Source organism: Hemitrygon akajei, chromosome 19, assembly GCF_048418815.1.
Source record: "Hemitrygon akajei chromosome 19, sHemAka1.3, whole genome shotgun sequence".
Lineage (NCBI taxonomy): Eukaryota > Metazoa > Chordata > Chondrichthyes > Myliobatiformes > Dasyatidae > Hemitrygon > Hemitrygon akajei.
Window position 1 is genome coordinate 76,033,361 of NC_133142.1, and position 22,216 is coordinate 76,055,576.

At 48.9% G+C, this 22,216-nt stretch overlaps 1 protein-coding gene across 2 annotated transcripts in view; it reads left to right on the forward strand.

Annotated features, from left to right (window-relative positions):
• The window catches only part of LOC140742084 (guanine nucleotide-binding protein G(i) subunit alpha-2), a 338,259-nt gene that overhangs the window by 248,823 nt on the left and 67,220 nt on the right, over positions 1-22,216 (forward strand). For both annotated transcript variants that reach the window (XM_073072911.1, XM_073072912.1), the window contains exon 5: positions 6,025-6,153. In XM_073072911.1, the coding sequence (XP_072929012.1) occupies positions 6,025-6,153 (129 nt within the window). The remainder of the gene's footprint in view (positions 1-6,024; positions 6,154-22,216) is intronic.

Genomic DNA, 22,216 nt, shown 5'->3' on the forward strand with positions numbered 1-22,216 from the left:
GACCATGTACCCTTATCGAGAAACTGCCTAGTTTCCCTACCTCATAGCCCTCTATTTTTTATGCTCTAAGTACCTATCTAGGAATCTCTTAAAAGACCCTACTGTATCCCGCCTCTACTGCCATTGCTGGCAGGGCATTTGATAATAAATTTCCTTTGAACTTTTGGACTTTGAATTTACAGACATAATATGCAATTCCAAAACTTGTAGAAATACTTGTTGAAACAGTTTTTTTGGAGCTTTTAATGGAGGAAACATTTGGTCTGAAAGAAAAGTCTAGAAATGGGCAACAAAGTAGGATGGTGTGATTAATAGATGGTTACTGTAGATTGTTTTATTTCTCTTCCCATTTTGAATGTTTCCATGGTAATGAATTTACAGGCTCTGTCTGAAGCAAGTGGATCTGCACGTAGGCCGGACGTCAGGCATGCATTGCAAGACATGTCTGTTAATGTTAATGAACCCAGCGTCCCTCTTAGTGCTCTTGTTATTCTTCTGAGAGGCACAGGCATGCCTCGTACCTTATTAGGCCATCTTCAATGTGATTTTATTATAATGTGACATGAAAATAGTGAGATTGTTTTCAAGTAACTTTTTGAGCATGTATAGTTGGAGTTGGGTGTGGAAGCAGGATAGAACCACTGGGAGCTGGGCAGGCTGCTTAATTGGCACTGTGCTTCAGTAGTTTGCAGTAAATTTAAGCTTCCAGAAACTCCCCAATCAGTGGCAGCTGTCCCCTGAGACTCCGCATTCGGTTAGTGAACCACACTCCGTCTAGGTCTCTTTCCCCTTGCTTGCGGGGGAGGGAGGAGCAAGACTAGTAGGAGGTGTCTCAGCTGTCTGGGTGTCCTGTACAAAAGTGAGTCAGATTATTTGTTTGGGAGCTTGTTAACTAGTCAGGGAGCTTGTGGCTTGGGAGCCGGTGTCCATCACAGCACACTATGCTTTGAAGAAGTGTGGGAGAAGACATTCTACAACCTGACTGCAGTCTGCCTTCAATACCTGATTACTTAAAGTGAACAGATTTAAGTGATCTCCCCTCCCTCCACCTAGTGTAATTTCTCCTAGTGTATAGGCAGTGTATTGCATCTTAAAACTACAGCATAAGATAAGACCATAAGATACAGGAGCAGAAGTAGACCATTCGGCCCATTGAGTCTGCTCTGCCATTCAGTCATGGGCTGATCCAATTCTTCCAGTCATCCCCACTCTCCTGCGTTCTCTCTATACCCTTTGATGCCCTGGCTAATCAAGAACCTATCTATCTCTGCCTTAAATGCACCAATGACTTGGCCTCCACAACCACTCGCAGCAACAAATTCCACAGATTTACCACCCTCTGACTAAAGTAATATCTCTGCAGCTAAGAGGGATGTTTCTTGTTGCCTACCCTATCTGTGTCCATCATGATTTTGTATACCTCAATCAAATTAACATCCCTCCTTTCCCCAAGCTTCTGTTTCAACAAAAGATACCCAATCTAGCCATTCTTTTCTCAGAGGTAAAGCACCCCATCTCTGGCAACATTCTGGTAAATTTCCATTCCACACATTCCAGACTGTTCACATAAAACAGTAAGATATGCAAGCAGAATTGGGCCATTCAGCCCATTGAGCCTGCACACCATTGACTTATGATTTAAAAAAGATTAACCCCATTCTCTCACTTTCTCTCTGTAGCCTTTAACCCCTCTTAATATTCGAGCACTTGTCAATCTCTGCTTTAAATGTACCCAGTGAATTGGCCTGCACCACCTTCTGTAGCAACAAATTCCACAGGTACATCACCCTCTCAGCTTTAAAGGCACATCCCTTTCTTCTGAGGTTGTGTATCCTTTCTATAATGTGACGACCAAAACTACAGTGAATCCTCCAGCTGTGACTTAAATAATCAGTTCCCTGCTCTTTTATTCTCTGTCCCAGCTAATGAAAAGTATCCCTTGTGACTTGTAAACATCCTTACCAACCTATATGGCAGTCTTCAGGGATCTGGGCACGTATACATCAAGGTCCCTCTGTCCTTTAGTAATTCCTCAGTATCATTGATTGTGTGTCCCGATTATGTGTGCCAGAAAGCTCATTTGTTTTATTGGTTGATATCCAAAACAAGTTACATTCAGATCTTTTGCTCCCCAAGTGCACATTCTGTAACTGGGTAAAATCCAAGATTTCAAATTGATTGTTGGCGCAAACACACATTGCTTACAAATGTACAGTTTTAATGAGAAGCTGGCAGAAAACCTGTGGTGTGTGGCATATTGGTTGGGGGCTGGCCCTTTCCATTTGTGCTGCCCAGCAGTGTTTGCTTGGTGGGAGACAAGCTGGACTGTGTTAGTCCGCGGCTGCACTTACACGCGTGAAGACTAATCCAAGCTTGTTCTTGCAGAAACATGGCTCCAGGACAACATCCATGCACCATTCATCTACAGGCCATGACATTCAGGGACTTGGGCAAAATTATTACTTTTAACTGTTTTTCTTCTATCATAATTATATGCACTATGTTCTGTGTGTTTTGTGTGACTGTTGATACTGTGTTTTGCACCTTGGCCCCAGAGAAACTGTGTTTCCCTTGGCTGTGTTCATGGGTATGATTGAATGACAATTGAACTTGAAACTCATATCTAGCCTGGCTTAAATTTGATGAAAGTTCTTGAAAAATCTGTGTAGTTAAGATAGGATTGCAAGGACGTAAGGTAACGCAGAGGTGCTCTTTCTGCTGGTGGTTCCTGTTTGGTTATGCCAGTTATGCTTCGTTCATTACATGGCCTAGTAATTGGAACATAGGCCACTGCAATTTGGCCAGAAGCAAAGAGCAAGAGAATCACTGCCTAGTCCAGGATAAATTATCCCTGTTTCTCTTTGTGAAAGTGTCACACCTTGGCTGCAATGAGATTCACATCCCACGGCACGGTGAAACATTTGATGCATACTGGGAAAAGCTCATGAGTCAGCAAGTTGTAGTTTTGTCTCCTTTTGAGACCAGTTTATAATCCAGCCTGACATTGCCATACACTGTGACGTGGTTCGGCTACCCCAGCAGCTAGTTTCAAGTAAGATGCTAAATGAAGGTTACTAGTTCAGTTTGATACAAGCACGTGAATTAGGAGTCAGCTGATTGAGCCTAATCCATCATTCAATAAGATCACAGCTGATCTGAATATAACCTCAACTCTGAAGTAATACCTAGCCACCCTAGTCTTTCATTCTCTGAGAGGGTGAATTGTATGTCTCTGCCTTGAATTCAGGAGATTCTGTAGATGCTGGAAATCCAGCGAAACAAACGTAAGATGCTGGAAGAACTCAGCAGGTCTGGCAGCCCCGATGGAGAGGAATGAACAGTCAATATTTCAGGCTGGGACCCTTCATCAGGACTGGAAAGGAATGGGGAAGAAGCCAAGATAAGAAGCTGCTTTAAATATTCATTTTCACTTCCCTTTAATGAAGAAGTCGATAAGTTATGATCCTTTGAGAGATTTTGCCTCATCTTAATCTTAAAAGGGTTATTTGTTTTCAAGCAATGAACCCTTGTCTACATCTCCGGTATCCTCTCCACATCCATGCTGTCTAGACCTTAGAGATCTTGCATGGTTCAATCATCACTCTAATCACACTTTTACCGCTGTACCATTGAAGAGCATACTCACCAACCGCATCTCAGTGTGGTATGGCAATTGTCCTGTATCGGACCCCAAAGCATTCCAGCATGTGGTGAAAACTGCCCAGCAGATTATTGGCACCCAGTTGGCCACCATTGAGAACATCTACCATAATGGCTGCCTGGGCAGGCGAAAAGCATTATCAAGGATGCTTCTCACCCTAAACATGGACTTTTTACTCTCCTCCCAACCGGTAGGCACTACAGGAGCCTCCACTCCCACACCAGCAGGCACAGGAAGAGCTTCTCCCTGAGGCTGTGACCCTGCTGAACCTCACATCACAGCGCACCCATATTGGACTGTCTCAGTTCTTTAATATTTGTGTGCTGTAGCACTTTTTATTTGCAGTTATTTTGTAAATAACACTATTCTTTGCATTTCTGGTTAGATGCTAACTGCATTTCATTGGCTTTGTATCTGTACTCGGCACAATGACAATAAAGTTGAATCTAATCTAAATCTCCAATGGAGTACAAACCTACACCTTCAGACCTTTCCTTGTAATCGCAGTTTTGATGACCACTGATGGTGAATTATTCTGCCAGTTCCTTCAAGTATTAAAATTGATTACTTTGTAAGATTTTTTTTGCGTGGGTCATTGGCCTTGCTGGTCAGACCAACATGTGTTGCTCATCCCTAATTGCTGTTGAAAAGGTGGTAGTGAGCTGCTACCTAGAGCCACTTCTGGATTTTGCTTTCATTGTGTTGAAGGATTGGAAATTCCAGAATTTAGGTCCACTGCTGACCAACCGGCATTGTACTTTCCAATCAGTGTGGGTTGCACCTTGGAGGAAAGCAAATGAAATAGAAGCAAGAATTATCCATTCAGCTCACTTAGCCTTTGTCATTTAGCAAGATAGTAATTGTTCTTTTATCTCTTTGTTCCCATATTTGTTTAATGTACTTAGGTCTATCAATCTGTTTGAATCAACCTCAATGCCTAATTCTCTGCAGACTTCTAAATATTTACTGCTTCTCAAAATAATTCTCCTCTTTTTAGTCCCTAATGGCCTGCCTCTTATTTTGAGATGGTGGCACTTAGTTCCATCTTCTACCTTGTTGAGCCCATTATGTATTTATACACTTCAATGAAGCTGCCTCTGTTTGTTCTGAACTCAAGAGAATAAAGGCAGACATATTCTTTCCTGTTACCTATCCTCTGCTACCTCGGGAGCCAACCTGATGAATTCAAAACAAGTATATTCTTCCCTGGGAAGGGAGACTGATATTGTACACAATTATTTATCCTTGTCATTAAAGGACTTGATCTTGAATATGCAGCTGGGCTAAAGGTCTCTGTTCTTTGCTCCCTATTTGGACCAAGGCTGTGGTAATGTGCTGGCAAAGCTCACACTGGTCATTGATGAGCAGTTTGGTGACGTAGTTAACAGCATACAGCACTGTGCAAAAATCTAATGCTGATATGGGTCTCTGTTGAGGACTGACAGTCGGAAGGGTGCAGGGAGAGGGGAATTATGGATTAGGACGAGGGGAATCATGGGTTGGAACAAGGGGGAGGGAGCAGGAAGCACCAGAGATCCATTCTGTAATGATCAATAAACCAATTGTTTGGAATCAAATGAGCTTGCCAGGTGTCTAAGGGCAAGGTTTGTCAGCATCCACATCATTTCTCCCCAGGCTTGCAATTCTTTCACTTTGCTGCTGGTTGAGAGTAGAGCAGTTGGTGATGATTTTCTGGATTTATTTTCAATTTTAAGAGTAAATTTTAATGAAATTCATTTGGATTAATCCCATTTGTTGCTTGGAAGTTCCTTTACATTTCATTGAAATCATAACAAGCATGTGTACCTTCATTCAGAAACTTAGAGTGCCTAATGTTGCAGTTAAGAATGTGGACTTCATTCAACTTCGTGACATTACTGCATTGTGAAGTTACTGCAGTGTGCTTTCCTCTTTAGCAAAGATCAGCTAACCCCTGGTACTTATTTGAAAATGGATACTTATTGCAGATAGAAAAAAAGCTGGGTTTGCAGAATTTTCATGGGCCTCTAATCATTTGACTGTAACCACCTTGAACAAGAGTGGAGGTCAAATAATCTTTCATCTCAACTCTGTTCCAATGTTGCAGAAACAGGCCACTGGGGTTGTTAAGGAAAGTGGTGAGTGGGTCAGTCAGTGCTAAAAGAGGTTGATGGTTTACTTGTGAAGAATTGCTTTTTCTTTCATTTACCCATTTCTCACTAGTGTTATATCCAACATAGGAGCACATCATATGATCCATCATTTTGTTGAATTTCTCATATTTGCAGTAGTCCATTCTGAAAAATTAGTGTATTTTTATTTTGTATTGCCTTCTGAGCACTGGATAATTAATTTGGACCTTCTGTTGCTTTTTTTTTAAACAGTTATCTGAATGATCTTGAGAGGATAGCAAGATCTGATTACATCCCCACCCAGCAGGATGTACTGCGGACCAGAGTCAAGACCACAGGCATCGTAGAGACCCATTTTACTTTTAAGGACCTACATTTCAAGTAAGCATCACATAATTAAATTTGCAGTCAATGCTCTTGCTTCTGATTAGATTAAAAGCAAACACTGCACAAATCAATACCATAATATATTTTAGATGGAAACATGGCCTCTTGCGAGCCTGAAGCAAGATCTGAATGGTTATTAAGGAATATGTTATTGTTTGCTAGGAACATGTCAAAGTTCATTTATCAATGCTGAACTTTGTAAGTTATTGATTCTACATTTTCTATAGCTGTTTATGTTGAGATCTCTTTCATGTATTTCCCTTGGTCAAGCACAATTTTCTGCTAAAGGGTATGAGTAGGTTTTCTGCCAAAGCAACGAGTAGATTGTTGCCAATGCTGCTTTTTGAGTTGAGTATTGATCTATTGAGAATAGAATGTAGAAGATAAGCAGTTGATGTAATGGAGGAAAGGATTGGGGAAAAGGTCAATAATTACAGTCAGATTACCATGAAGACCTAAAGTACTTCAGGGAAGAAAACTTGTTCTTCTTCTCTGATGTGGCCAATGTCTGATACAGGGCCATTGCTAATGTAGTTAATAATGAACTGCCACTGACCAATCCTCTCGTTACAGAGGCCCAGGCTTTGTAGCTTTTCGATCAGGACTGTAGGAACAATGGTGTTAAACGCTAAGCTATAGTCAATGAATAGCAACCTGACATAAGTGTTTGTATTGTCCAGGTGATCCAAGACCGCTGAGATTGTGTCCACTGTAAATCTATTGTGGCGATAAGCAAATTGCAGTTGGTCCAGGTCCTGAGGTCGCAGTTGATTCTAGCCATGACCAACAACTTAAAGCATTTCATCACTATGGATGTGAGCACTACTGGCCAATAGCTATTAGGGCAGCTCCCACTGCTCTTCTTGGGACCTGGCCTCGGTACATCCCTCTGCATTAGATCCTTGACTTCCTACCCAGAAGACCACGATCTGTGCGGATAACTAGATGGGCTCTTTTTATAGAAATAAGATGAATAGTTGAGAAAGTTCAGCAGAATTAATATGAACCACAGAAGCACTTGTGTATATTTGTCTTCCCCATCATATTTTGGTTTTAAGGCTGCCTCTGCCTCTGATTTCCCATATCTGTCTTCTCATTTACATTAAATGTTCCTGTTTTAAAAAAAGCAAACCATGAGATCTTTCACAAATTTGCATATTTGATTGGCTGATGGGTACTCCACTCATTTTTTACATAACAAAATATTAATATTGAAAGATTAATCTTATCCTTTTCCAGTGTAGCATACTTTGAATTTAATTTTATTAAAGTGGGTTTCATGAGTTTGATAATGATTGGCTTCTTGTGTTAAATATCAGAGGGATATGTAATAGCAATTAATTAATCCATTTGAGTACCTCTAGTCAATCTGTGAAATACCTCGTTCAAAGCACACCTTTAAGGTAATGGTGCGGAGGGACCAATGCTGTTTCAGTGGTGCTTGTTCGTGGATTATGGGAGTGTCTTCTTGCAGGAAAGGAACAATATATCCTGGGAATGTGCAGAAAAAGCAACAGCGACAAATGTCAGGCCTCCAGTGCAGCAGCTGGCAGCTCAAAGGCCATATATTCAAATATCGCTGAAGGAAAGAGACTGTATTTTCAGAAGAAGGAAGTTAGATCAAAGTATTGTCTTTGCCCAGTAACTGGAGTAGAACTCCTATCCTTCATGATGCTGTGCAGTTAACACAATCCTGCAAATAGGCCTGCTGTAAGTTCAAAGTAAATTTATTGTCAATATTGCTTGCACGTCACCAGATACAACCCAGATGTTCATTTTTTATAGGCATTCATAGTAAATACAAGGAGCACAATAGAATCAATGAATGACCACACCCAACAGGACAGACAACCAACCAATGTGCCAATACAATTATATTAAGTATTATAATGAAGAGTCCTTGGACTTGAAAGTGAGTCCATAGGTTATGGGGACATTTCAGTGATGGGGCAAGTGAAAATGAGTGAAATTATCCCCTCCTGCTTCAAGAGCCTTGTAGTTGAGGAGTAACAACTGTTTCAACCTTGTGGTGTCAGTCCTGAGGCTCCTGTACCACCTCCCTGATGGCAGCAGCGAGAAGAAAGCATGGCCTGGATGGTGCTGCTTTGTGTGTAGATGCGCTGAATAGTATCGAGGTCTTTACCTGTGATGATCTGGGCCATATTCACTACTTTTTTGTGGGATTTTAATTCAGGGGCTTTCCATATCAGGCCATGGTGCAGCCAGTCAATATACTGTCCACTGCACGCTCTATAGAAGTTGGTCAAAGTTTTAGCTGACTCATTCTATTTGGTAGAGTTATCCAATACCATTATTATTTCTGCAGAGTAATTGAATAAGGAGCCCTGGAGAGGAAAACAGAGGACAACTTGGGAATTGTTACTGGTGTGTTCTGGAATTTGCCAGTGTAGCTTTTAAACTTGATTGTTCCCAATCATCATTTATCAATTGTTTTGTTTTTTAAACCAAACCAATAATCAAACCAATGCAACATAAGCTTTCATAATACTGCTAACTTAATGCAACATAACTGGGCTGGACTGGAACCAATGTCCTAGGGGGAGCATTTGCTACTGCTGTTCAGGAGGATTTAAACTAATGTGGCAGGGGGATGGGAACAAGTGCAGAGACACAGAGGGGTGTAAAATGAGGGTAGAAGCAAAAAGTAAAAGTGGCAGGCAGGCAAATCCAGGGCAAAAAGCAAAAAGAGCCACTTTTCAACATAATTGTATAAGGGCTAAGAGTGTTGTAAAAACAAGCCTGAAGGCTTTGTGTGTCAATGCGAGGAGCATTCGTAACAAGGTGGATGAATTGAATGTGCAGATAGTTATTAATGAATATGATATAGTTGGGATCACAGAGACTTGGCTCCAGGTGACCAAGGATGGGAGCTCAACATCCAGGGATATTCAATATTCAGGAGGGATAGACAGGAAAGAAAAGGAGGTGGGGTAGCATTGCTGGTTAGAGAGGAGATTAACGCAATAGAAAGGAAGGACATTAGCCTGGAGGATGTGGAATCGATATGGGTAGAGCTGCATAACACTAAAACGCTGGTGGGTGTTGTGTACAGGCCACCGAACAGTAGTAGTGAGGTTGGGGATGGCATTAAACAGGAAATTAGAAATGTGTGCAATAAAGGAACAGTAGTTATAATGGGTGACTCAATCTACATATAGATTGGGTGAACCAAATTGGCAAGTGTGCTGAGGAAGAGGATTTCTTGGAATGTATGCGGGTTGATTTTCTGAACCAACATGTCGAGGAACCAACTAGAGAGCAGGCCATTCTAGACTGGGTATTGAGCAATGAGGAAGGGTTAGTTAGCAATCTTGTCGTGCGAGGCCCCTTGGGTAAGAGTGACCATAATATGGTGGAATTCTTCATTAAGATGGACAGTGACATAGTTAATTCAGAAACAAAGGTTCTGAACTTAAAGAAGGGTAACTTTGAAGGTATGAGACGTGAATTAGCTAAGATAGACTGGCAAATGATACTTAAATGGTTAATGGTAGATATGCAATGGCAAGCATTTAAAGATCGCATGGATGAACTACAACAATTGTTCATCCCAGTTTGGCAAAAGAATAAACCAGGGAAGGTAGTGCACCCGTGGCTAACAAGGGAAATTAGGGATAGTATTAAGTCCAAAGAAGAAACATACAAATTAGCCAGAGAAAGCGGCACACCTGAGGACTGGGAGAAATTCAGAGTCCCGCAGAGGAGGACAAAGGGCTTAATTAGGAAAGGGAAAAAAGATTATGAGAGAAAGCTGGCAGGGAACATAAAAACTGACTGTGTAAAAGCTTTTATAGATATGTGAAAAGAAAAAGATTGGTTAAGACAAATGTTGGTCCCTTACAGTCAGAAACAGGTGAATTGATCATAGGGAACAAGGACATGGCAGACCAATTGAATAACTACTTTGGTTCTGCCTTCACTAAGGAGGTCATAAATAATCTTCCAGAAATAGTAGGGGACCGAGGGTCTAGTGAGATGGAGGAACTGAGAGAAATACATGTTAGTAGGGAAGTGGTGTTAGGTAAATTGAAAGGATTAAAGGCAGATAAATCCCCAGGACCAGATGGTCTGCATCCCAGAGTGCTTAAGGAAGTAGCCCAAGAAATAGTGGATGCATTAGTGATAATTTTTCCAAAACTCCTTAGATTCTGGATTAGTTCCTGAGGATTGGAGGGTGGCTAATGTAACTCCACTTTTTAAAAAAGGAGGGAGAGAGAAACCGGGGAATTATAGACCAGTTAGCCTGACATCGGTGGTGGGGAAAGTGCCAGAGTCGGTTATCAAAGATGAGATAACAGCACATTTGGAAAGCAGTGAAATCATCGGACAAAGTCAGCATGGATTTGTGAAAGGAAAATCATGTCTGACGAATCTTATAGAATTTTTTGAGGATGTAACTAGTAGAGTGGATAGGGGAGAGCCAGTGGATGTGGTATATTTAGATTTTCAAAAGGCTTTTGACAAGGTCCCACACAGGAGATTAGTGTGCAAACGTAAAGCACACAGTATTGAGGATATGGTATTGATGTGGATAGAGAATTGGTTGGCAGACAGGAAGCAAAGAGTGGGAGTAAACAGGACCTTTTCAGAATGGCAGGCAGTGACTAGTGTGGTACCGCAAGGCTCAGTGCTGGGACCCCAGTTGTTTACAATATATATTAATGATTTAGACGAGGGAATTAAATGCAGCATCTCCAAGTTTGCGGATGACACGAAGCTGGGCAGTGGTGTTAGCTGTGAGGAGGATGCTAAGAGGATGCAGGGTGACTTGGATAGGTTAGGTGAGAAGGCAAATTCATGGCAGATGCAATTTAATGTGGATAAATGTGAGGTTATCCACTTTGGTTGCAAGAACAGGAAAACAGATTATTATCTGAATGGTGGCCGATTAGGAAAACGGGAAGTGCAACGAGACCTGGGTGTCATTGTACACCAGTCATTGAAGGTGGGCATGCAGGTACAGCAGGCGGTGAAAAAGGCAAGTAGTATGTTGGCATTCATAGCAAAAGGATTCGAGTACAGGAGCAGGGAGGTTCTACTGCAGTTGTACAAGGCCTTGGTGAGACCGCACCTAGAGTGTTGTGTGCAGTTTTGGTCCCCTCATCTGAGGAAAGACATCCTTGCCATAGAGGGAGTACAAAGAAGGTTCACCAGATTGATTCCTGGGATGGCAGGACTTTCATATGAAGAAAGACTGGATCGACTAGGCTTATACTCGCTAGAATTTAGAAGATTGAGGGGGGATCTTATTGAAACGTATAAAATTCTAAAGGGATTGGACAGGCTAGATGCAGGAAGATGGTTTCTGATGTTGGGTAAGTCCAGAACGAGGGGTCACAGTTTAAGGATAAAGGGGAAGCCTTTTAGGACCGAGATGAGGAAAAACTTCTTCACACAGAGAGTGGTGAATCTGTGGAATTCTCTGCCACAGGAAACAGTTGAGGCCGGTTCATTGGCTATATTTAAGAGGAAGTTAGATATGGCCCTTGTGGCTAAAGGGATCAGGGGATATGGAGAGAAAGCAGGTACAGGGTTCTGAGTTGGATGATCAGCCATGATCATACTGAATGGCAGTGCAGGCTCAAAGGGCCAAATGGCCTACTCCTGCACCTATTTTCTGTTTTTCTTACTGTGCATTATAGGTAGGTTGAGACCCTAGACAATCACTTATATTGTTATTTTCTGTAATATAAATTGGCATAGTTTGGTGTTCCTTTTATGGATTTTGTTTATTTAGCTATTTTCCTCACAAATTCTGTAAGAGAAAATGTTTTATTTATCTCAGGTCTTTTGTTAGTGATTTATGAATTCAGTGGGAAAATTTCCATTACTTGAGCTTCTGTAACCAGGCCTACAGAGTAGTGTAGTGATTAGCACAACGCTTACAGCACCAGTGACACAGGTTCAATTCAAGCTGCCGTCTGTATGAAGTTTGTACATTTTACGTGCAAGTGCATGGGTTTCCTCCCACAGTCCAAGACGTACTGGTTAATAGGTCATGGTAAATTGTCCTGTTGTTACGCAATGGTTAAATCGGTGGTTGCTGGGCAGTGTGGCATGAAGGGCCAGAATTTCTCTTTCTAGCTGCATCTCAATAAAAAATAAACCAAATATCATTTATCACTTTCCATGATCTGTTCTATCAGTCTGTCATTTTGAAATCAATTTTTATCCTTGTTTCTTCTACTTTCATGTCCAGTTGTTTGTCGAACTTAAAAACGTTCACATTCCTGTTAATGTACAGCTGGAAAAGCGTTGACCTGCTTTGCAGTACCATAGCTTATTTTACCTAGAGGAGGAAGTAAACATCATTGTCGGTTTGCCTCTCCTTAAGGCATTAGTGTGAAATGCACTTTAGACGGAAGTTTAAAGTACATTTATTATCACATACAGCCTTGAGATTCATCTTCTTGCAGGCAGCCACAAAACTAAGGAACACCATAGAATCAAGGAAAAACCCCACACAACAAAGTCACTCAACACCTATTCTGCGGAGGGAAAATACATATGCAAATGATAAACAAAAATAAGCAAAGAAGACACAATATGAACTGCAGAGTCCCTGAAAGCACATCCACAATCACAGAGCCAGTTCAGCGATGGCTGTAGGCCACAGCCACAAAACCAGTTCAGCACTCGGGCAAGTGCTGATGACTGCAGGCCACAGCCACAAAGCCAGTTCAGCACTCGGGCAAGTGCTGATGGCTGCAGGCCACAGCCACGGAACCAGTTCAGCACTCGGGCAAGTGCTGATGGCTGCAGGCCACAGCCACGGAACCAGTTCAGCACTCGGGCAAGTGCTGATGACTGCAGGCCACAGCCACGGAACCAGTTCAGCACTCGGGCAAGTGCTGATGGCTGCAGGCCACAGCCACGGAACCAGTTCAGCACTCGGGCAAGTGCTGATGGCTGCAGGCCACAGCCACAAAGCCAGTTCAGCACTCGGGCAAGTGCTGATGGCTGCAGGCCACAGCCATGGAACCAGTACAGCACTCGGGCAAGTGCTGATGGCTGCAGGCCACAGCCACGGAACCAGTTCAGCACTCGGGCAAGTGCTGATGGCTGCAGGCCACAGCCACAGAACCAGTTCAGCACTCGGGCAAGTGCTGATGGCTGCAGGCCACAGCCACAAAGCCAGTTCAGCACTCGGGCAAGTGCTGATGGCTGCAGGCCACAGCCACGGAACCAGTTCAGCACTCGGGCAAGTGCTGATGACTGCAGGCCACAGCCACAAAGCCAGTTCAGCACTCGGGCAAGTGCTGATGGCTGCAGGCCACAGCCACGGAACCAGTTCAGCACTCAGGCAAGTGCTGATGACTGCAGGCCACAGCCACAAAACCAGTTCAGCACTCGGGCAAGTGCTGATGGCTGCAGGCCACAGCCACGGAACCAGTTCAGCACTCAGGCAAGTGCTGATGGCTGCAGGCCACAGCCACAAAGCCAGTTCAGCACTCGGGCAAGTGCTGATGACTGCAGGCCACAGCCACAAAGCCAGTTCAGCACTCGGGCAAGTGCTGATGGCTGCAGGCCACAGCCACAAAGCCAGTTCAGCACTCGGGCAAGTGCTGATGGCTGCAGGCCACAGCCACAAAGCCAGTTCAGCACTCGGGCAAGTGCTGATGACTGCAGGCCACAGCCACGGAACCAGTTCAGCACTCGGGCAAGTGCTGATGGCTGCAGGCCACAGCCACGGAACCAGTTCAGCACTCGGGCAAGTGCTGATGGCTGCAGGCCACAGCCACAAAGCCAGTTCAGCACTCGGGCAAGTGCTGATGACTGCAGGCCACAGCCACGGAACCAGTTCAGCACTCGGGCAAGTGCTGATGACTGCAGGCCACAGCCACGGAACCAGTTCAGCACTCGGGCAAGTGCTGATGGCTGCAGGCCACAGCCACAAAGCCAGTTCAGCACTCGGGCAAGTGCTGATGGCTGCAGGCCACAGCCACAAAGCCAGTTCAGCACTCGGGCAAGTGCTGATGGCTGCAGGCCACAGCCACAGAACCAGTTCAGCACTTGGGCAAGTGCTGATGGCTGCAGGCCACAGCCACAGAACCAGTTCAGCACTCGGGCAAGTGCTGATGGCTGCAGGCCACAGCCACAGAACCAGTTCAGCACTTGGGCAAGTGCTGATGGCTGCAGGCCACAGCCACAGAACCAGTTCAGCACTTGGGCAAGTGCTGATGGCTGCAGGCCACAGCCACGGAACCAGTTCAGCACTCAGGCAAGTGCTGATGGCTGCAGGCCACAGCCACGGAACCAGTTCAGCACTCGGGCAAGTGCTGATGGCTGCAGGCCACAGCCACAAAGCCAGTTCAGCACTCGGGCAAGTGCTGATGACTGCAGGCCACAGCCACGGAACCAGTTCAGCACTCGGGCAAGTGCTGATGACTGCAGGCCACAGCCACAAAACCAGTTCAGCACTCGGGCAAGTGCTGATGACTGCAGGCCACAGCCACAAAGCCAGTTCAGCACTCGGGCAAGTGCTGATGGCTGCAGGCCACAGCCACAAAGCCAGTTCAGCACTCGGGCAAGTGCTGATGGCTGCAGGCCACAGCCACGGAACCAGTTCAGCACTCGGGCAAGTGCTGATGACTGCAGGCCACAGCCACGGAACCAGTTCAGCACTCGGGCAAGTGCTGATGGCTGCAGGCCACAGCCACAAAGCCAGTTCAGCACTCGGGCAAGTGCTGATGGCTGCAGGCCACAGCCACGGAACCAGTTCAGCACTCGGGCAAGTGCTGATGACTGCAGGCCACAGCCACAAAGCCAGTTCAGCACTCGGGCAAGTGCTGATGGCTGCAGGCCACAGCCACGGAACCAGTTCAGCACTCAGGCAAGTGCTGATGACTGCAGGCCACAGCCACAAAACCAGTTCAGCACTCGGGCAAGTGCTGATGGCTGCAGGCCACAGCCATGGAACCAGTACAGCACTCGGGCAAGTGCTGATGGCTGCAGGCCACAGCCACGGAACCAGTTCAGCACTCGGGCAAGTGCTGATGGCTGCAGGCCACAGCCACAGAACCAGTTCAGCACTCGGGCAAGTGCTGATGGCTGCAGGCCACAGCCACAAAGCCAGTTCAGCACTCGGGCAAGTGCTGATGGCTGCAGGCCACAGCCACGGAACCAGTTCAGCACTCGGGCAAGTGCTGATGACTGCAGGCCACAGCCACAAAGCCAGTTCAGCACTCGGGCAAGTGCTGATGGCTGCAGGCCACAGCCACGGAACCAGTTCAGCACTCAGGCAAGTGCTGATGACTGCAGGCCACAGCCACAAAACCAGTTCAGCACTCGGGCAAGTGCTGATGGCTGCAGGCCACAGCCACGGAACCAGTTCAGCACTCAGGCAAGTGCTGATGGCTGCAGGCCACAGCCACAAAGCCAGTTCAGCACTCGGGCAAGTGCTGATGACTGCAGGCCACAGCCACAAAGCCAGTTCAGCACTCGGGCAAGTGCTGATGGCTGCAGGCCACAGCCACAAAGCCAGTTCAGCACTCGGGCAAGTGCTGATGGCTGCAGGCCACAGCCACAAAGCCAGTTCAGCACTCGGGCAAGTGCTGATGACTGCAGGCCACAGCCACGGAACCAGTTCAGCACTCGGGCAAGTGCTGATGGCTGCAGGCCACAGCCACGGAACCAGTTCAGCACTCGGGCAAGTGCTGATGGCTGCAGGCCACAGCCAGAAAGCCAGTTCAGCACTCGGGCAAGTGCTGATGACTGCAGGCCACAGCCACGGAACCAGTTCAGCACTCGGGCAAGTGCTGATGACTGCAGGCCACAGCCACGGAACCAGTTCAGCACTCGGGCAAGTGCTGATGGCTGCAGGCCACAGCCACAAAGCCAGTTCAGCACTCGGGCAAGTGCTGATGGCTGCAGGCCACAGCCACAAAGCCAGTTCAGCACTCGGGCAAGTGCTGATGGCTGCAGGCCACAGCCACAGAACCAGTTCAGCACTTGGGCAAGTGCTGATGGCTGCAGGCCACAGCCACAGAACCAGTTCAGCACTCGGGCAAGTGCTGATGGCTGCAGGCCACAGCCACAGAACCAGTTCAGCACTTGGGCAAGTGCTGATGGCTGCAGGCCACAGCCACAGAACCAGTTCAGCACTTGGGCAAGTGCTGATGGCTGCAGGCCACAGCCACGGAACCAGTTCAGCACTCAGGCAAGTGCTGATGGCTGCAGGCCACAGCCACGGAACCAGTTCAGCACTCGGGCAAGTGCTGATGACTGCAGGCCACAGCCACGGAACCAGTTCAGCACTCAGGCAAGTGCTGATGGCTGCAGGCCACAGCCACGGAACCAGTTCAGCACTCGGGCAAGTGCTGATGGCTGCAGGCCACAGCCACGGAACCAGTTCAGCACTCGGGCAAGTGCTGATGACTGCAGGCCACAGCCACGGAACCAGTTCAGCACTCAGGTAAGTGCTGATGACTGCAGGCCACAGCCACGGAACCAGTTCAGCACTCAGGCAAGTGCTGATGGCTGCAGGCCACAGCCACGGAACCAGTTCAGCACTCGGGCAAGTGCTGATGGCTGCAGGCCACAGCCACAAAGCCAGTTCAGCACTCAGGCAAGTGCTGATGGCTGCAGGCCACAGCCACAAAACCAGTTCAGCACTCGGGCAAGTGCTGATGACTGCAGGCCACAGCCACAAAGCCAGTTCAGCACTCGGGCAAGTGCTGATGGCTGCAGGCCACAGCCACGGAACCAGTTCAGCACTCAGGCAAGTGCTGATGGCTGCAGGCCACAGCCACGGAACCAGTTCAGCACTCGGGCAAGTGCTGATGGCTGCAGGCCACAGCCACGGAACCAGTTCAGCACTCAGGCAAGTGCTGATGGCTGCAGGCCACAGCCACGGAACCAGTTCAGCACTCAGGCAAGTGCTGATGACTGCAGGCCACAGCCACAAAGCCAGTTCAGCACTCGGGCAAGTGCTGATGGCTGCAGGCCACAGCCACGGAACCAGTTCAGCACTCGGGCAAGTGCTGATGACTGCAGGCCACAGCCACGGAACCAGTTCAGCACTCGGGCAAGTGCTGATGGCTGCAGGACACAGCCACGGAACCAGTTCAGCACTCGGGCAAGTGCTGATGGCTGCAGGCCACAGCCACGGAACCAGTTCAGCACTCGGGCAAGTGCTGATGACTGCAGGCCACAGCCACGGAACCAGTTCAGCACTCGGGCAAGTGCTGATGGCTGCAGGCCACAGCCACGGAACCAGTTCAGCACTCGGGCAAGTGCTGATGACTGCAGGCCACAGCCACAAAGCCAGTTCAGCACTCGGGCAAGTGCTGATGGCTGCAGGCCACAGCCACGGAACCAGTTCAGCACTCGGGCAAGTGCTGATGACTGTAGGCCACAGCCACGGAACCAGTTCAGCACTCGGGCAAGTGCTGATGGCTGCAGGCCACAGCCACGGAACCAGTTCAGCACTCGGGCAAGTGCTGATGACTGCAGGCCACAGCCACGGAACCAGTTCAGCACTCAGGTAAGTGCTGATGACTGCAGGCCACAGCCACGGAACCAGTTCAGCACTCAGGCAAGTGCTGATGGCTGCAGGCCACAGCCACGGAACCAGTACAGCACTCGGGCAAGTGCTGATGGCTGCAGGCCACAGCCACAAAGCCAGTTCAGCACTCAGGCAAGTGCTGATGGCTGCAGGCCACAGCCACAAAACCAGTTCAGCACTCGGGCAAGTGCTGATGACTGCAGGCCACAGCCACAAAGCCAGTTCAGCACTCGGGCAAGTGCTGATGGCTGCAGGCCACAGCCACGGAACCAGTTCAGCACTCAGGCAAGTGCTGATGGCTGCAGGCCACAGCCACGGAACCAGTTCAGCACTCGGGCAAGTGCTGATGGCTGCAGGCCACAGCCACGGAACCAGTTCAGCACTCGGGCAAGTGCTGATGGCTGCAGGCCACAGCCACGGAACCAGTTCAGCACTCGGGCAAGTGCTGATGACTGCAGGCCACAGCCACAAAGCCAGTTCAGCACTCGGGCAAGTGCTGATGGCTGCAGGCCACAGCCACGGAACCAGTTCAGCACTCGGGCAAGTGCTGATGGCTGCAGGCCACAGCCACGGAACCAGTTCAGCACTCGGGCAAGTGCTGATGGCTGCAGGCCACAGCCACGGAACCAGTTCAGCACTCAGGCAAGTGCTGATGGCTGCAGGCCACAGCCACGGAACCAGTTCAGCACTCAGGCAAGTGCTGATGACTGCAGGCCACAGCCACAAAGCCAGTTCAGCACTCGGGCAAGTGCTGATGGCTGCAGGCCACAGCCACGGAACCAGTTCAGCACTCGGGCAAGTGCTGATGGCTGCAGGCCACAGCCACAAAGCCAGTTCAGCACTCGGGCAAGTGCTGATGACTGCAGGCCACAGCCACGGAACCAGTTCAGCACTCGGGCAAGTGCTGATGGCTGCAGGCCACAGCCACGGAACCAGTTCAGCACTCGGGCAAGTGCTGATGGCTGCAGGCCACAGCCACGGAACCAGTTCAGCACTCGGGCAAGTGCTGATGACTGCAGGCCACAGCCACGGAACCAGTTCAGCACTCAGGCAAGTGCTGATGGCTGCAGGCCACAGCCACAAAGCCAGTTCAGCACTCGGGCAAGTGCTGATGGCTGCAGGCCACAGCCACGGAACCAGTTCAGCACTCGGGCAAGTGCTGATGGCTGCAGGCCACAGCCACGGAACCAGTTCAGCACTCGGGCAAGTGCTGATGACTGCAGGCAACAGCCACGGAACCAGTTCAGCACTCGGGCAAGTGCTGATGGCTGCAGGCCACAGCCACGGAACCAGTTCAGCACTCGGGCAAGTGCTGATGACTGCAGGCCACAGCCACAAAGCCAGTTCAGCACTCGGGCAAGTGCTGATGGCTGCAGGCCACAGCCACGGAACCAGTTCAGCACTCGGGCAAGTGCTGATGACTGTAGGCCACAGCCACGGAACCAGTTCAGCACTCGGGCAAGTGCTGATGGCTGCAGGCCACAGCCACGGAACCAGTTCAGCACTCAGGTAAGTGCTGATGACTGCAGGCCACAGCCACGGAACCAGTTCAGCACTCAGGCAAGTGCTGATGGCTGCAGGCCACAGCCACGGAACCAGTTCAGCACTCGGGCAAGTGCTGATGGCTGCAGGCCACAGCCACAAAGCCAGTTCAGCACTCAGGCAAGTGCTGATGGCTGCAGGCCACAGCCACAAAACCAGTTCAGCACTCGGGCAAGTGCTGATGACTGCAGGCCACAGCCACAAAGCCAGTTCAGCACTCGGGCAAGTGCTGATGGCTGCAGGCCACAGCCACGGAACCAGTTCAGCACTCAGGCAAGTGCTGATGGCTGCAGGCCACAGCCACGGAACCAGTTCAGCACTCGGGCAAGTGCTGATGGCTGCAGGCCACAGCCACGGAACCAGTTCAGCACTCGGGCAAGTGCTGATGGCTGCAGGCCACAGCCACGGAACCAGTTCAGCACTCGGGCAAGTGCTGATGACTGCAGGCCACAGCCACGGAACCAGTTCAGCACTCGGGCAAGTGCTGATGGCTGCAGGCCACAGCCACAAAGCCAGTTCAGCACTCGGGCAAGTGCTGATGACTGCAGGCCACAGCCACGGAACCAGTTCAGCACTCGGGCAAGTGCTGATGGCTGCAGGCCACAGCCACGGAACCAGTTCAGCACTCAGGTAAGTGCTGATGACTGCAGGCCACAGCCACGGAACCAGTTCAGCACTCAGGCAAGTGCTGATGGCTGCAGGCCACAGCCACGGAACCAGTTCAGCACTCGGGCAAGTGCTGATGGCTGCAGGCCACAGCCACAAAGCCAGTTCAGCACTCAGGCAAGTGCTGATGGCTGCAGGCCACAGCCACAAAACCAGTTCAGCACTCGGGCAAGTGCTGATGACTGCAGGCCACAGCCACAAAGCCAGTTCAGCACTCGGGCAAGTGCTGATGGCTGCAGGCCACAGCCACGGAACCAGTTCAGCACTCGGGCAAGTGCTGATGGCTGCAGGCCACAGCCACGGAACCAGTTCAGCACTCGGGCAAGTGCTGATGGCTGCAGGCCACAGCCACGGAACCAGTTCAGCACTCGGGCAAGTGCTGATGGCTGCAGGCCACAGCCACGGAACCAGTTCAGCACTCGGGCAAGTGCTGATGACTGCAGGCCACAGCCACAAAGCCAGTTCAGCACTCGGGCAAGTGCTGATGGCTGCAGGCCACAGCCACGGAACCAGTTCAGCACTCGGGCAAGTGCTGATGACTGTAGGCCACAGCCACGGAACCAGTTCAGCACTCGGGCAAGTGCTGATGGCTGCAGGCCACAGCCACGGAACCAGTTCAGCACTCGGGCAAGTGCTGATGACTGCAGGCCACAGCCACGGAACCAGTTCAGCACTCAGGTAAGTGCTGATGGCTGCAGGCCACAGCCACAAAGCCAGTTCAGCACTCGGGCAAGTGCTGATGGCTGCAGGCCACAGCCACAAAACCAGTTCAGCACTCGGGCAAGTGCTGATGGCTGCAGGCCACAGCCACAAAGCCAGTTCAGCACTCGGGCAAGTGCTGATGGCTGCAGGCCACAGCCACAAAACCAGTTCAGCACTCGGGCAAGTGCTGATGACTGCAGGCCACAGCCACAAAGCCAGTTCAGCACTCGGGCAAGTGCTGATGACTGCAGGCCACAGCCACAAAGCCAGTTCAGCACTCGGGCAAGTGCTGATGGCTGCAGGCCACAGCCACAAAGCCAGTTCAGCACTCGGGCAAGTGCTGATGACTGCAGGCCACAGCCACGGAACCAGTTCAGCACTCGGGCAAGTGCTGGTGGCTGCAGGCCACAGCCACGGAACCAGTTCAGCACTCGGGCAAGTGCTGATGGCTGCAGGCCACAGCCACGGAACCAGTTCAGCACTCGGGCAAGTGCTGATGGCTGCAGGCCACAGCCACGGAACCAGTTCAGCACTCGGGCAAGTGCTGATGGCTGCAGGCCACAGCCACGGAACCAGTTCAGCACTCGGGCAAGTGCTGATGGCTGCAGGCCACAGCCACAAAGCCAGTTCAGCACTCGGGCAAGTGCTGATGGCTGCAGGCCACAGCCACAAAGCCAGTTCAGCACTCGGGCAAGTGCTGATGGCTGCAGGCCACAGCCACGGAACCAGTTCAGCACTCGGGCAAGTGCTGATGGCTGCAGGCCACAGCTGCAGATGTGAGTAAAGCTTCATGTAGTCATAAAGGTGAAGTTTCTTTATGAAGGAGATATAGGGATGTTTTGCAAATGCTTCAAATACGAGCTTTGTATTTGTGAAGCTGCATACCTAGCAGTAAATAAAGTACCCCTGTAAAGGAAAACCTTGGGCATCCCTCTGCAATGAGTTAACTTACATAGATCTTGTTTCAGCAATACTCTTCAGACACAACACTTGTCATCTAAATAGTGTGACTCCTGGCCAGCTGCAGTATACAATGCAGGAAAACTGTTCCACTTCGAACTGATGGAGAACAAGCCTGAGAAGATGAAGCTGTTTGATTCAGTGTTGGTAGTTGTGAAGAGGCTGCAGTTGGAGTGATGTTATCAGACTGTGGAGCAGTGCTCATCTTTTTGTGTGGTGGCACCATTTTTGTTCTTGCCATTGCCGAAATCCACAACCTTGGAAAAATGACTGTCGCTCAAGTTGTTCAGGAAGCTGAACATGGCATTCTTCATCTTAAGGTCATCCCCCCCTTCTGGGGCACAGATTGCTAACAACAGCTCACCAGATTCCTCTTTCATGTTTTCCCAGGAGTATCTTTCCTCTCCTGGGGTGAGGTCTTTGGAGCTTCTGTTGGCATTTGGGTTGCACAGGGTTTTTATGGTATGGGGTTGCTAGCCCCATTTCCAACCCTTCTCATTTCACAGCCAGGCTTGGGACCGTCCATGGAAGAGATGAACATAGTATCGCTTAAATTGAAGGTTCAAAAAGACAGAAAAGTGGGAATGCAGTGAATTTACTAAGTCAGAGTATGTTAGGGCAGTGGACTGGTGCAGATAGTAAAAACAGTTTTTGGCTGCT